At 40.0% G+C, this 17098-nt stretch overlaps 2 protein-coding genes across 2 annotated transcripts; both read right to left on the bottom strand.

Moving 5' to 3' along the window:
* Nucleotides 1-3349, bottom strand: arl6ip6 (ADP-ribosylation factor-like 6 interacting protein 6). The gene is made up of 4 exons (XM_052515713.1): nucleotides 2817-3349; nucleotides 2615-2668; nucleotides 2280-2412; nucleotides 1-1602 (listed from the first exon to the last, which is right to left on the bottom strand). Exons 1-4 carry the CDS (start codon nucleotides 2971-2973, stop codon nucleotides 1509-1511), a joined length of 438 nt encoding a protein of 145 aa, XP_052371673.1. The 5' UTR covers nucleotides 2974-3349; the 3' UTR covers nucleotides 1-1508.
* Nucleotides 3350-13410: 10061 nt separating this feature from the next.
* On the bottom strand, nucleotides 13411-17098 carry LOC118374713 (ropporin-1-like). The gene is made up of 6 exons (XM_035761194.2): nucleotides 16983-17098; nucleotides 14808-14961; nucleotides 14452-14569; nucleotides 14137-14298; nucleotides 13817-13998; nucleotides 13411-13534 (listed from the first exon to the last, which is right to left on the bottom strand). The coding sequence occupies exons 2-6, from the start codon at nucleotides 14921-14923 to the stop codon at nucleotides 13468-13470; spliced, it is 645 nt and encodes a 214-aa protein (XP_035617087.1). The 5' UTR covers nucleotides 14924-14961; nucleotides 16983-17098; the 3' UTR covers nucleotides 13411-13467.

Below are 17098 nucleotides of genomic sequence, written 5' to 3'. Positions count from 1 at the left end.
GCAGGTGAGAGCTTCTTTACTGTTCAGTAGTACAGACATCAGTATGGGAAGGAGAGACAGTGAAAGCATCATTCAGTGGTTCAGTGAGAATAACAGTCAAATGCACAGATACACTGCATGGAACATACCTCTCTACGGGTTATATATTAGACTTACAATAAACTATAGATTTAGAATGTGTGAGTCTCATTTCATATTTTAAATGTTCTCTTTATAGCACTAATTTGGCACAAAAACCTCTTTAGGCTAGATATATCACAATATACAGTACATTAAAAAAGGTATCCTGACCTTGTAGAAACCTGGGACTCGACACTTCATCAGCCTGGGACTTGGCCAAGAAGAGGACAGCATGGAGAACCAAATGACAAGGAGCTAGTGAGTGAGGCTGACTTTAGTACTGGACACATTGTCTCATAGTATCACATCATGTTCTACTGCTTCTCTTGATATGTACACATACACATGGAAAAGATTGTGGGTAAAGTCAGGTAGAACAAGGGGTTCTGGGTAAGGTGACAGGGTTGTGGGTCAGAGCAGGGGGTTGTGGGTAAGGTCAGGTAGAACAGGGGGTTGTGAGTAAGGTCAGATAGAACAGGGGGTTGTGGGTAAGGTCAGGTAGAACAGGGGGATGTGGGTAAGGTCAGGTAGAACAGGGGGATGTGGGTAAGGTCAGGTAGAACAGGGGGATGTGGGTAAGGTCAGGTAGAACAGGGGGATGTGGGTAAGGTCAGGTAGAACAGGGGGATGTGGGTAAGGTCAGGTAGAACAGGGGGATGTGGGTAAGGTCAGGTAGAACAGGGGTTGTGGGTAAGGTCAGGTAGAACAGGGGGTTGTGGGTAAGGTCAGATAGAACAGGAGGATGTGGGTAAGGTCAGGTAGAACAGGGGGTTGTGGGTAAGGTCAGATAGAACAGGAGGATGTGGGTAAGGTCAGGTAGAACAGGGGGATGTGGGTAAGGTCAGGTAGAGCAGGGGTTGTGGGTAAGGTCAGATAGAACAGGGGGATGTGGGTAAGGTCAGGTAGAGCAGGGGGTTGTGGGTAAGGTCAGGTAGAACAGGGGTTGTGAGTAAGGTCAGGTAGAGCAGGGGGTTGTGGGTAAGGTCAGATAGAACAGGAGGATGTGGGTAAGGTCAGGTAGAACAGGGGGATGTGGGTAAGTTCAGGTAGAGCAGGGGTTGTGGGTAAGGTCAGGTAGAACAGGGGGATGTGGGTAAGTTCAGGTAGAGCAGGGGGTTGTGGGTAAGGTCAGGTAGAACAGGGGTTGTGAGTAAGGTCAGGTAGAACAGGGGGTTGTGGGTAAGATCAGGTAGAACAGGGGATTGTGGATAAGATCAGGTAGAACAGGGGGTTGTGGGTAAGATCAGGTTAAACAGGGGGTTGTGGGTAAGGTCAGGTAGAACAGGGGCTTGTGGGTAAGGTCAGGTAGAACAGGGGGTTGTGGGTAAGGTCAGGTAGAACAGGGGGTTGTGGGTAAGGTCAGGTAGAACAGGGGGTTGTGGGTAAGGTCAGGTAAGGCTCCAGATGATGGTGATCGCCGCTACAATGCCATTTAGGACCGCCACACTGTAGCTCATGTGGAAGGAGTGACCTGTCACCTGCCTGAGACACACACACACACACACACACACACACACACACACACACACACACACACACACACACACACACACACACACACACACACACACACACACACACACACACACACACACACACACACACACACACACAATTAGACATCAAGGGTGGTAACACATAGAACCCTACAGTCTCAAGCTGTCTATCTGGAAAAAGATGATTCTGAGATAATTGGCTTTAAAGTTCTGAACCCTCATTGGTTTAAAAGATGTCAGCAATGTTGAACTGAGGTATTTAGACTGCTGTATGGTATTGAACAGAACAAGGCTGTTTCAATAACTACATGTTGACTAAAATACAGATAGAACATTATAGTCTCAAGCTCTCTCTCTATATGGCATCATTCTCTTTACACACGTGTGTGTCCTGCTATCTGGGCTTGGGAGACAACAGGGAGCGATGGAACAAGAGGATTTAGGAAAAGGACGAGAGAATTAGGCTAAGGCCAGTGGAAGAGTTAGGGAATGTAGGTTAGTCAGTAGAGGCTTCTGAGGGGAGGACGGCTCATAATAATGGCTGGGATGGAGTCAGTGGAATGGTATCAACTACATGGTAACCACATGTTTGATATGCCTGATATCATTCCATTCACTCTTTTCCAGCCATTATTATGAGCCGTGTGTGTGTGCGCGTGTTACCTGAGGTGGCCAGGGGACAGGGGCGTTGGGGGGAACGTGCCGGGCTCAAAAGAGTCAAAGTAGGTGATGGTCCATGTGAAGCTACAGCAGCAGAACCCTGCTAGCACCGACATGACCAGAACACTCCAGAACCCTACAGAGAGGGGGAGGAGAGAGATACAGAGGGAGAGAGAAGGGGGGGTAAAGGGGAGAGAGAGAGGTGGGGCGGAGGGGAGGGAGAGAGAGAGGTGGGGCGGAGGGGAGGGGGAAGGGGAGAGGGAGAGGAACATGTTTAGTTAATGTTCTATTCTGGAGGCTTTGTGTGTATGAACTTTTGTGAACAGACCTGTACTTGCCTAGGAGTCTAACCTCTGAGCCATCCTCTCCAATCACTCTCTCATTCTGCATCTCTGAAACACAAACACACAACATACAGAAGTGACAAGATGACATATTTAAATAACAATTAACAGAAAGCAATATTATTCAGCTACTGTCCAAGAGGGTCTTCATCCGCGCATGCGCGACTAGAACTGTAACTCTTGACAGACGATGTACCTTTCAAGATGAGGTAAACAAAGGCGCAGAATACTGCAACGACCGACATCACCATTGCACAGCAGAGCATGGAGAAAATCCTTGCGGTCCACAGTCTTCGGTTGTCCCAAAAACTCTGGTCCGGTTTGACCGGACGCTGCCGGTGTTGTATGTCCATCTTGGTAAAAGTCAAGTAATACAATTCAAAAACGTTTAACTAGTTGTCAAAGCAAGCACACGCTAGATATCAACGTAGCGATGTTAGTTTCCTCTCCCAAACTGCCTTCCTTCAATTAGTGACACGCACGTTGTTAGAATAGAATTAGGATGTATTTTAATAGTATCACTTCCCTATGTAAATAATGTCATGTAAAATTATTTCAACAAGTCCCTTTTTCGTAACTTTCTAAACTTCTGACAATGCTTTCAAAACATAGCTCCTTCCTCTTCCGTATCCGAAAACTAAACCCGCCCTAAAAACGTAAATCCAACCGAATAGCATAACCAACGAACATCTTGTCTATTGGTTTGGACACGTCTATCATCTTCTTTTCTCACCTGTGTTCAGTAGGGCACACCTTATCTATACTTGACCTAGAGTGATGTTCAGCAGAGCACAGTGTAGCTAAACAATTTGCAACATCATTATCAAACAATGTATCACACATTGAAAGAACGTGTACCAAAACACGCTTCAACCCAGCTTGAACAAAATGGACTCAGGTGCTCGACTGAGGGACATTCCTTACCCCAAGACACTTCAACGGGTGATTATCCACTAAAATAAAGAGAAAGGATTATTCTGTATATATCCCATACATTAGGCCAAATATATCTGCAGCACAACTGCCCAGACCAGATTTTTTTATTTATTACGCCCATCTACCTGGTCAGACATGAAAACGTTTGAGAACACCTGTTGCCTATTTTATCAACAGTAAACCAGTTATCTTAACTCTGTCTATATGTTTTCATTTTTTAAATTTTTATTAAGTGCAACTCTGTCTGTTTCCTTGAATCCTCCCATCTCTGCAATAATACAAATCTTATACAATGTATTAATCTGACAAATACGACAGTGACCAATCTCAAGATTTGGCTTGGATTAGAGATAGTTAGAGAAGGCAACATTGTATGTGTCCCATGATAGTGTTGCCTATGCTAAAACAGGCTTTTGGGAACTAGAGTCCTCTATTAATCTCTATGTTTGACTTGTACTCTGTGTTTCTGGCCTCTTGTGGCAGCCTCAATCAGTGATGACTTTTCACTACATGTAATACACAAACACTGTCCTCTGATAATGATGGAGGATATTATACACAAACACTGTCCTCTGATAATGATGGAGGATATTATACACAAACACTGTCCTCTGATAATGATGGAGGATATTATACACAAACACTGTCCTCTGATAATGATGGAGGATATTATACACAAACACTGTCCTCTGATAATGATGGAGGATATTATACACAAACACTGTCCTCTGATATTGATGGAGGATATTATACACAAACACTGTCCTCTGATAATGATGGAGGATATTATACACAAACACTGTCCTCTGATAATGATGGAGGATATTATACACAAACACTGTCCTCTGATATTGATGGAGGATATTATACACAAACACTGTCCTCTGATATTGATGGAGGATATTATACACAAACACTGTCCTCTGATAATGATGGAGGATATTATACACAAACACTGTCCTCTGATATTGATGGAGGATATTATACACAAACACTGTCCTCTGATAATGATGGAGGATATTGTCCTCTGATATTGATGGAGGATATTATACACAAACACTGTCCTCTGATAATGATGGAGGATATTATACACAAACACTGTCCTCTGATATTGATGGAGGATATTATACACAAACACTGATGGAGGATATTATACCAAACACTCTGATATTGATGGAGGATATTATACACAAACACTGTCCTCTGATATTGATGGAGGATATACACAAACACTGTCCTCTGATATTGATGGAGGATATTATACACAAACACTGTCCTCTGATAATGATGGAGGATATTATACACAAACACTGTCCTCTGATATAGGATATTATACACAAACACTGTCCTCTGATATTGATGGAGGATATTATACACAAACACTGTCCTCTGATATTGATGGAGGATATTATACACAAACACTGTCCTCTGATATTGATGGAGGATATTATACACAAACACTGTCCTCTGATATTGATGGAGGATATTATACACAAACACTGTCCTCTGATATGGAGGATGGTCCTCTGATATTGATGGAGGATATTATACACAAACACTGTCCTCTGATATTGATGGAGGATATTATACACAAACACTGTCCTCTGATATTGATGGAGGATATTATACACAAACACTGTCCTCTGATATTGATGAGGATATTATACACAAACACTGTCCTCTGATATGATGGAGGATATTATACACAAACACTGTCCTCTGATATTGATGGAGGATATTATACACAAACACTGTCCTCTGATATTGATGGGAGGATATTATACACAAACACTGTCCTCTGATATTGATGGAGGATATTATACACAAACACTGGATATTATACACAAACACTGTCCTCTGATATTGATGGGGAGGATATTATGGAGGACACAAACACTGTCCTCTGATAATGATGGATGGAGGATATTATACACAAACACTGTCCTCTGATATTGATGGAGGATATTATACACAAACACTGTCCTCTGATATTGATGGAGGATATTATACACAAACACTGTCCTCTGATATTGATGGGAGGATATTGTCCTCTGATACACAAACACTGTCCTCTGATATTGATGGAGGATATTATACACAAACACTGTCCTCTGATATTGATGGAGGATATTATACACAAACACTGTCCTCTGATATTGATGGAGGATATTATACACAAACACTGTCCTCTGATAATGATGGAGGATATTATACAAAACACTGTCCTCTGATATTGATGGAGGATATTATACACAAACACTGTCCTCTGATATTGATGGAGGATATTATACACAAACACTGTCCTCTGATATTGATGGAGGATATTATACACAAACACTGTCCTCTGATATTGATGGAGGATATTATACACAAACACTGTCCTCTGATATTGATGGAGGATATTATACACAAACACTGTCCTCTGATATTGATGGAGGATATTATACACAAACACTGTCCTCTGATATTGATGGAGGATATTATACACAAACACTGTCCTCTGATATTGATGGAGGATATTATACACAAACACTGTCCTCTGATATTGGATATACACAAACACTGTCCTCTGATATTGATGGAGGATATTATACACAAACACTGTCCTCTGATATTGATGGAGGATATTATACACAAACACTGTCCTCTGATATTGATGGAGGATATTATACACAAACACTGTCCTCTGATATTGATGGAGATGATATTATACACAAACACTGTCCTCTGATATTGATGGAGGATATTATACACAAACACTGTCCTCTGATATTGATGGAGGATATTATATGGAGGATATTATACACAAACACTGTCCTCTGATATTGATGGAGGATATTATACACAAACACTGTCCTCTGAAATGATGGAGGATATTATACACAAACACTGTCCTCTGATAATGATGGAGGATATTATACACAAACACTGTCCTCTGATCCTCTGATAATGATGGAGGATATTATACACAAACACTGTCCTCTGATATTGATGGAGGATATTATACACAAACACTGTCCTCTGATATTGATGGAGGATATTATACACAAACACTGTCCTCTGATATTGATGGAGGATATTGATGGAGGATATTATAAACACTGTCCTCTGATATTGATGGAGGATATTATACACAAACACTGTCCTCTGATATTGATGGAGGATATTATACACAAACACTGTCCTCTGATATTGATGGAGGATATTATACACAAACACTGTCCTCTGATATTGATGGAGGATATTATACACAAACACTGTCCTCTGATATTGATGGAGTCCTCTGATATTGATATTATACACAAACACTGTCCTCTGATATTGATGGAGGATATTATACACAAACACTGTCCTCTGATAATGATGGAGGATATTATACACAAACACTGTCCTCTGATATTGATGGAGGATATTATACACAAACACTGTCCTCTGATATTGATGGAGGATATTATACACAAACACTGTCCTCTGATATTGATGGGAGGATATTATACACAAACACTGTCCTCTGATATTGATGGAGGATATTATACACAAACACTGTCCTCTGATATTGATGGAGGATATTATACACAAACACTGTCCTCTGATATTGATGGAGGATATTATACACAAACACTGTCCTCTGATAATGATGGAGGATATTATACACAAACACTGTCCTCTGATAATGATGTCCTCTGAGATGATATTATACACAAACACTGTCCTCTGATATTGATGGAGGATATTATACACAAACACTGTCCTCTGATATTGATGGAGGATTGAAACACTGGATATTGATGGAGGATATTATACACAAACACTGTCCTCTGATATTGATGGAGGATATTATACACAAACACTGTCCTCTGATAATGATGGAGGATATTATACACAAACACTGTCCTCTGATAATGATGGGAGGATATACACAAACACTGTCCTCTGATATTGATGGAGGATATTATACACAAACACTGTCCTCTGATATTGATGGAGGATATTATACACAAACACTGTCCTCTGATATTGATGGAGGATATTATACACAAACACTGTCCTCTGATAATGATGGGAGGATATTATACACAAACACTGTCCTCTGATATTGATGGAGTCCTCTGATATTGGAGGATATACAAACACTGTCCTCTGATAATGATGGAGGATATTATACACAAAACACTGTCCTCTGATATTGATGGGGAGGATATTATATACACAAACACTGTCCTCTGATATTGATGGAGGATATTATACACAAACACTGTCCTCTGATATTGATGGAGGATATTATGTCCTCTGATATTGATGGAACACACTGTCCTCTGATATTGATGGAGGATATTATACACAAACACTGTCCTCTGATATTGATGGAGGATATTATACACAAACACTGTCCTCTGATATTGATGGAGGATATTATACACAAACACTGTCCTCTGATATTGATGGAGGATATTATACACAAACACTGTCCTCTGATATTGATGGAGGATATTATACACAAACACTGTCCTCTGATATTGATGGAGGATATTATACACAAACACTGTCCTCTGATATTGATGGAGGATATTATACACAAACACTGTCCTCTGATATTGATATTGATGGAGGATATTATACACAAACACTGTCCTCTGATATTGATGGAGGATATTATACACAAACACTGTCCTCTGATATTGATGGGAGGATATACACAAACACTGTCCTCTGATATTGATGGAGGATATTATACACAAACACTGTCCTCTGATATTGATGGAGGATATTATACACAAACACTGTCCTCTGATATTGATGGAGGATATTATACACAAACACTGTCCTCTGATAATGATGGAGGATATTATACACAAACACTGTCCTCTGATATTGATGGAGGATATTATACACAAACACTGTCCTCTGATATTGATGGAGGATATTATACACAAACACTGTCCTCTGATATTGATGGAGGATATTATACACAAACACTGTCCTCTGATGGAGGATGATGTCCTCTGAGATGATATATATACACAAACACTGTCCTCTGATATTGATGGAGGATATTATACACAAACACTGTCCTCTGATAATGATGGAGGATATTATACACAAACACTGTCCTCTGATATTGATGGAGGATATTATACACAAACACTGTCCTCTGATAATGATGGAGGATATTATACACAAACACTGTCCTCTGATATTGATGGAGGATATTATACACAAACACTGTCCTCTGATATGATGGAGGATGGATTATACACAAACACTGTCCTCTGATATTGATGGAGGATATTATACACAAACACTGTCCTCTGATATTGATGGAGGATATTATACACAAACACTGTCCTCTGATAATGATGGATATTGATGGAGGATAGGATATTGATGGAGGATATTATACACAAACACTGTCCTCTGATATTGATGGAGGATATTATACACAAACACTGTCCTCTGATATTGATGGAGGATATTATACACAAACACTGTCCTCTGATATTGATGGAGGATATTATACACAAACACTGTCCTCTGATATTGATGGAGGATATTATACACAAACACTGTCCTCTGATATTGATGGAGGATATTATACACAAACACTGTCCTCTGATATTGATGGAGGATATTATACACAAACACTGTCCTCTGATAATGATGGAGGATATTATACACAAACACTGTCCTCTGATAATGATGGAGGATATTATACACAAACACTGTCCTCTGATATTGATGGAGGATATTATACACAAACACTGTCCTCTGATATTGATGGAGGATATATACACAAACACTGTCCTCTGATATTGATGGAGGATATTATACACAAACACTGTCCTCTGATATTGATGGAGGATATTATACACAAACACTGTCCTCTGATATTGATGGAGGATATTATACACAAACACTGTCCTCTGATATTGATGGAGGATATTATACACAAACACTGTCCTCTGATATTGATGGAGGATATTATACACAAACACTGTCCTCTGATATTGATGGAGGATATGGAGGATATTATACACAAACACTGTCCTCTGATATTGATGGAGGATATTATACACAAACACTGTCCTCTGATATTGTCCTCTGATATTGATGGAGGATATTATACACAAACACTGTCCTCTGATATTGATGGAGGATATTATACACAAACACTGTCCTCTGATATTGATGGAGGAGTCCTCTGATATTGATGGAGGATATTATACACAAACACTGTCCTCTGATAATGATGGAGGATATTATACACAAACACTGTCCTCTGATAATGATGGAGGATATTATACACAAACACTGTCCTCTGATATTGATGGAGGATATTATACACAAACACTGTCCTCTGATATTGATGGAGGATATTGGATACACAAACACTGTCCTCTGATATTGATGGGAGGATATTATACACAAACACTGTCCTCTGATATTGATGGAGGATATTATACACAAACACTGTCCTCTGATATTGATGGAGGATATTATACACAAACACTGTCCTCTGATATTGATGGAGGATATTATACACAAACACTGTCCTCTGATATTGATGGAGGATATTATACACAAACACTGTCCTCTGATATTGATGGAGGATATTATACACAAACACTGTCCTCTGATAATGATGGAGGATATTATACACAAACACTGTCCTCTGATATTGATGGAGGATATTATACACAAACACTGTCCTCTGATATTGATGGAGGATATTATACACAAACACTGTCCTCTGATATTGATGGGAGGATATAGACAAACACTGTCCTCTGATATTGATGGAGGATATTATACACAAACACTGTCCTCTGATATTGATGGAGGATATTATACACAAACACTGTCCTCTGATATTGATGATGGAGATGGATATTATACACAAACACTGTCCTCTGATATTGATGGAGGATATTATATTATACACAAACACTGTCCTCTGATATTGATGGAGGATATTATACACAAACACTGTCCTCTGATATGGAGGATGATGGAGGAGGATATTATACACAAACACTGTCCTCTGATATTGATGGAGGATATTATACACAAACACTGTCCTCTGATATTGATGGAGGATATTATACACAAACACTGTCCTCTGATATTGATGGAGGATATTATACACAAACACTGTCCTCTGATATTGATGGAGGATATGTCCTCTGATATTGATGGAGGATATTATACACAAACACTGTCCTCTGATATTGATGGAGGATATTATACACAAACACTGTCCTCTGATATTGATGGAGGATATTATACACAAACACTGTCCTCTGATATTGATGGAGGATATTATATACACAAACACTGTCCTCTGATATTGATGGAGGATATTATACACAAACACTGTCCTCTGATATTGATGGAGGATATTATACACAAACACTGTCCTCTGATATTGATGGAGGATATTATACACAAACACTGTCCTCTGATAATGATGGAGGATATTATACACAAACACTGTCCTCTGATATTGATGGTCCTCTGAGGGAGGATATTATACACAAACACTGTCCTCTGATATTGATGGAGGATATGTCCTCTGATATGGAGGATATTATACACAAACACTGTCCTCTGATATTGATGGAGGATATTATACACAAACACTGTCCTCTGATATTGATGGAGGATATTATACACAAACACTGTCCTCTGATATTGATGGAGGATATTATACACAAACACTGTCCTCTGATAATGATGGAGGATATTATACACAAACACTGTCCTCTGATAATGATGGAGGATATGTCCTCTGATATTGATGGAGGATATTATACAAAACACTGTCCTCTGATATTGATGGAGGATATTATACACAAACACTGTCCTCTGATATTGATGGAGGATATTATACACAAACACTGTCCTCTGATATTGATGGAGGATATTATACAAACACTGTCCTCTGAACACTGTCCTCTGATATTGATGGAGGATATTATACACAAACACTGTCCTCTGATAATGATGGGATATTATACACAAACACTGTCCTCTGATAATGATGGAGGATATTATACACAAACACTGTCCTCTGATATTGATGGAGGATATTATACAAACACTGTCCTCTGAAACACTGTCCTCTGATATTGATGGAGGATATTATACACAAACACTGTCCTCTGATATTGATGGAGGATATTATACACAAACACTGTCCTCTGATAATGATGGAGGATATTATACACAAACACTGTCCTCTGATATTGGAGGATATTATACACAAACACTGTCCTCTGATATTGATGGAGGATATTATACAAAACACTGTCCTCTGATATTGATGGAGGATATTATACACAAACACTGTCCTCTGATATTGATGGAGGATATTATACACAAACACTGTCCTCTGATAATGATGGAGGATATTATACACAAACACTGTCCTCTGATATTGATGGAGGATATTATACACAAACACTGTCCTCTGATATTGATGGAGGATATTATACACAAACACTGTCCTCTGATATTGGAGGATGGAGATATTGATGGAGGATATATACACAAACACTGTCCTCTGATATTGATGGAGGATATTATACACAAACACTGTCCTCTGATAATGATGGGGAGGATATTGATGGAGGATATTATACACAAACACTGTCCTCTGATATTGATGGAGGATATTATACACAAACACTGTCCTCTGATATTGATGGAGGATATTATACACAAACACTGTCCTCTGATATTGATGGAGGATATTATACACAAACACTGTCCTCTGATATTGATGGAGGATATTATACACAAACACTGTCCTCTGATATTGATGGAGGATATTATACACAAACACTGTCCTCTGATATTGATGGAGGATATTATACACAAACACTGTCCTCTGATATTGATGGAGGATATTATACACAAACACTGTCCTCTGATATTGATGGAGGATATTATACACAAACACTGTCCTCTGATATTGATGGAGGATATTATACACAAACACTGTCCTCTGATATGGAGGATATACACAAACACTGTCCTCTGATATTGATGGAGTCCTCTGATATTATATTATACACAAACACTGTCCTCTGATATTGATGGAGGATATTATACACAAACACTGTCCTCTGATATTGATGGGAGGATATTATACACAAACACTGTCCTCTGATATTGATGGAGGATATTATACACAAACACTGTCCTCTGATAATGATGGAGGATATTATACACAAACACTGTCCTCTGATATTGATGGAGGATATTATACACAAACACTGTCCTCTGATATTGATGGAGGATATTATACACAAACACTGTCCTCTGATAATGATGGAGGATATTATACACAAACACTGTCCTCTGATATTGATGGAGGAGGATATTATACACAAACACTGTCCTCTGATAATGATGGAGGATATTATACACAAACACTGTCCTCTGATATTGATGGGAGGATATTATACACAAACACTGTCCTCTGATAATGATGGAGGATATTATACACAAACACTGTCCTCTGATATTGATGGAGGATATTATACACAAACACTGTCCTCTGATAATGATGGAGGATATTATACACAAACACTGTCCTCTGATAATGATGGAGGATATTATACACAAACACTGTCCTCTGATAATGATGGAGGATATTATACACAAACACTGTCCTCTGATATTGATGGGAGGATATTATACACAAACACTGTCCTCTGATATTGATGGGAGGATATACACAAACACTGTCCTCTGATAATGATGGAGGATATTATACACAAACACTGTCCTCTGATATTGATGGAGGATATTATACACAAACACTGTCCTCTGATATTGATGCAATAACAGAGTTTTTCTTTGGAACCATCTTTATTAGAACAAAGTTCTAAAGGGGAAAGAGGGTGAGTCTATCCCAAACGCACTTTACGACTGTTGACGAAGTCCGACACCTTCACCATCCCATCACGCGCCTTCCTGAGAGACAGACAGACAGACAGTCAGACAGACAGTCACATTTTGTGCAAAGTCAATTTTGTTTCTCACACCTCTGTCTCCTGGTACTTGAGAGCTTTCGTTTTCACTGTGTAGCTGCTGTGTTGTTGTGTAGTTGTGTCTCTGTGTAGTTGTTGTGTCTCTGTTAAGTTGTTGTGTAGTTGTTTTGCAGCTGTGTAGTTTTTTTGTTGCTGTGTTGTTGTGTAGTTGTATAGCTGTGTAGCTGTGTTGTTTTTCGTGTAGTTGTGTAACTGTTCAACTCACGCCTGAGCCTCCAAGTAGGTAATGGTTCGGTCTATCTGGGCCTGGGACACCTCTTTGTCCACTGCTGCCAGGTAGGAGTAAAGGAAGCGGAAGGTCTCGAAGGGGACGCAGGCGTCTGGGGGCTTACAAGAGCTGTCTGAGTTCAGGATGTACAGCGCGTGGGTCATGGCGTTCTTGATCGTCTGCCAGAGAGAAGTCAGAGGTCACCAAGATAACGGGCCCAAAGGTCATTTGATAATGTCTGTATGTTATTAAGTGTGTGTGTGTGCAACGTGCATGCATGAGTGTGTGCTTGCATGCGTGCACTACATCATATGTACCCCTCCCAGATAGCTGCAGCCCAGGGCGAAGAATTTTATCCAGTCAAGTTGGTCTCCGAAGCAGCCCACTGTCATGATGTGTCTGAGAAGGTCGTCAGCCAATCCTAACGACCGCCACAGCTTGCACACCTCCTTCTTACTGACTGTGCCATTCTTATGTAGCTGGGAAGGGGAAGGGGGGGAGAGAAGGGGGTAGGGAGACGGGGACAGAGACAGAGAGGGAGAGAGTTCACATTTATGTGTGTGTGTGTGCACACGCGTGAGTCATGCGTGTGTGTGTCTAGCTGTGGTGTGTTTGTGTGTGTGGCCCGGTACCTTTTCGTGCATTGTGGTGAGTACCTCAGGTGTGAGGTCAATGGTGTTGGGGGTTACCACTTTGTCTGGTGTCCTGTTCACAGGTAACGTCTTCCCCTGGACCAGAGCACTGAAGTACCTGTAGCAGACATGCATACCAGCACAATACTGGGTTTAATACAGCAGAGCAGGAATCCTTAGATCAGTGGACTTTGTCCCCTATGGGCCCTGGTCAAAAGTAGTGCACTATGTAATGAATAGGGTTCCATTTGGGAAGCAGACGAGGTCAAGGGCCAACTTTCATCCTTCTCCTCTCAGAAGCTACAATACTAAACTGACCTTGGATCAGTGGCTAGGCATAACTTCAAGCTACTCACAGTGTGGCCCATTCCAGCAGGTCTTCAGGTTGTGTCCGGATGGCGTCCTTGGTGAACTGCTTCAGAATGCCGGGGAGCTCTGGAGGGATGACCACTGTTTTACCTGTGTGAGTCATTCTAAACCCAGAATGGGAACCAGTGGCAACAAAAACACCTGTATGGTGAAAAGAAAATGGTATTTTAACCTCATTCTTGCAATATCTGCCTGACTCTAAAATAAAAATGTTATAGGCCCAATGCAGTCATTTTTAAGTCAATATCAAATGAATTATTGTTAACAATGAAGTACCGTACTGTAATAGATTTATATTAATATCAGCCGAAGGGTTTTTATTTATTTTAAATATTTTCTACATGTAGAATAATAGTGAAAACATAAAAACTATGAAATAACACATATGGAATCGTATAGTAACCAAAAAACTGTTAAACAAATCAAAATATATTTTATATTTGAGAATCTTCAAATAGCCACCCTTTGCCTTGACAGCTTTGCACATTCTTGGCATTCTCTCAACCAGTTTCACCTGGAATGCTTTTCCAACAGTCTTGAAGGAGTTTACACATATGCTGAGCACTTGTTGGCTGTTTTTCCTTCACTCAGCGGTCCGACTTATCCCAAACCATCTCAATTTGGTTGAGGTCGGGGGATTGTGGAGGCCAGGTCATCTGATGCAGCACTCCATCACTCTCCTTCTTGGTAAAATAGCCCTTACACAGCCTGGAGGTGTGTTGGGTCATTGTCCTGTTGATAAACAAATGATAGTCCCACTAAGCCCAAACCAGATGGGATGGCGTATCGCTGCAGAATGCTGTGGTAGCCATGCTGGTTAAGTGTGTCACCACCAAAGCACCCCCACACTATAACACCTCCTCCTCCATGCTTTATGGTGGGAAATACACATGCAGAGATCATCCGTTCACTCACACAGCGTCTCACAAAGACACGGCGGTTGGAACCAAAAATCTCAAATTTGGACACCAGACCAAAGGACAAATTTCCACCAGTCTAATGTGCATTGCTCGTGTTTCTTGGCCCAAGCAAGTCTCTTATTATTGGTGTCCTTTACTAGTGGTTTCTTTGCAGCAGTCTCCTGTGAACAGTTGATGTTGAGATGTGTCTGTTACTTGAACTCTGTGAAGCATTTATTAGGACAGCAATTTCTGAGGCTGGTAACACTAATAAACTCTGCAACAGAGGTAACTCTGGGTCTTCCTTTCCTGTGGCGGTCCTCATGAGAGCCAATTTCATCATAGCGCTTGATGGTTTTTGCGACTGCACTTGAATAAACTTTCAAAGTTCTTGAAATTTTCTGTATTGTCTGACCTACATGTCTTAAACAATGATGGACTATAGTTTCTCTTTGCTTATTTGAACTGTTCTTGCCATAATATGGACTTGGTCTTTTACCAAAAAGGGCTATCTTCTGTATACCACCCATACCATGTCACAACACAACTGATTGGCTCAAACGCATTAAGAAGGAAAGAAATTCCACAAATTAACTTTTAAGAAGGCACACCTGTTGATTGAAATGCATTCCAGGTGACGACCTCGTGAAGCTGGTTGAGAGAATGCCAAGAGTGTGCAAAGCTGTAATCAGGGAAAAGGCTATTTGAAGAATCTCAAATATAAAATATATTTTGATTTGTTAAATACTTTTTTGGTTACTACATGATTCCATATGTGTTATTTCGTAGTTTTGATTTCTTCACTATTATTCTACAATGTAGAAAATGTTAAGAATAAAGAAAAACCCTTGAATGAGGAGGTGTTCTAAAAGTTTTGACTGGTACTGTAGCTTTTTACCAAAAAACTATTTTAAAAGCAAGAATTTAGCTAGGAATGTCTGAGTGGGGAGGGTAACGCTGAATAGTGAGGTTTGGAACTCCCGCATGATGATGTCAACATGGAAAACCGAAACTCCCGCCTATGCAAACCACCTGATTAGAAGGTCCTATGTAGACTGTATATTCAATAAGCAACTATCAGGAAATAACATACAAAAACGCTCACTTTTACAGTGTTAGTTTCATCAGCTGTTGTACATTATTATATAAAATACAGGAAAACTTCATTTGGACTGCACTGGGCCTTTTAAATGGCAGGCCTATAGTCCACTAATAACTGTGGATTCATTTACGAAAACCATGTAAATCAATTAAATAATGAACCTGTAAAAGACGGTGCAGTTCTCTGCGCTTGATCAGACGACGTAAACGCTGTGAAAGCGGGAAGGACAGTAGCAGGTGATGCGCCGGTTATTTTGTATCAGTTTGTGATTCCCGCG

This window comes from Oncorhynchus keta, unplaced genomic scaffold (genome assembly GCF_023373465.1).
Source record: "Oncorhynchus keta strain PuntledgeMale-10-30-2019 unplaced genomic scaffold, Oket_V2 Un_scaffold_29839_pilon_pilon, whole genome shotgun sequence".
Classification (NCBI taxonomy): Eukaryota; Metazoa; Chordata; class Actinopteri; order Salmoniformes; family Salmonidae; genus Oncorhynchus; species Oncorhynchus keta.
Note: the sequence above shows the minus strand (reverse complement) of the source record. Positions and strands in the feature narration are given on the sequence as shown.

Excerpts from the sequence above, each read along its gene's own strand:
- LOC118374713 (XM_035761194.2), bottom strand. The coding sequence starts at position 14,923 with ATGACTCACACAGGTAAAACAGTGGTCATCCCTCCAGAGCTCCCCGGC. Across the intron at positions 14,299-14,451 it reads TCACCACAATGCACGAAAAG|CTACATAAGAATGGCACAGT; the intron begins GTACCGGGCCAC and ends TCCCCTTCCCAG. Across the intron at positions 13,999-14,136 it reads GCTGCAGCTATCTGGGAGGG|ACGATCAAGAACGCCATGAC; the intron begins GTACATATGATG and ends TCTCTCTGGCAG.
- arl6ip6 (XM_052515713.1), bottom strand. The coding sequence starts at position 2,973 with ATGGACATACAACACCGGCAGCGTCCGGTCAAACCGGACCAGAGTTTT. Across the intron at positions 2,669-2,816 it reads TGTTTACCTCATCTTGAAAG|AGATGCAGAATGAGAGAGTG; the intron begins GTACATCGTCTG and ends TTTGTGTTTCAG. Across the intron at positions 1,603-2,279 it reads CTGTCCCCTGGCCACCTCAG|GCAGGTGACAGGTCACTCCT; the intron begins GTAACACGCGCA and ends TGTGTGTCTCAG.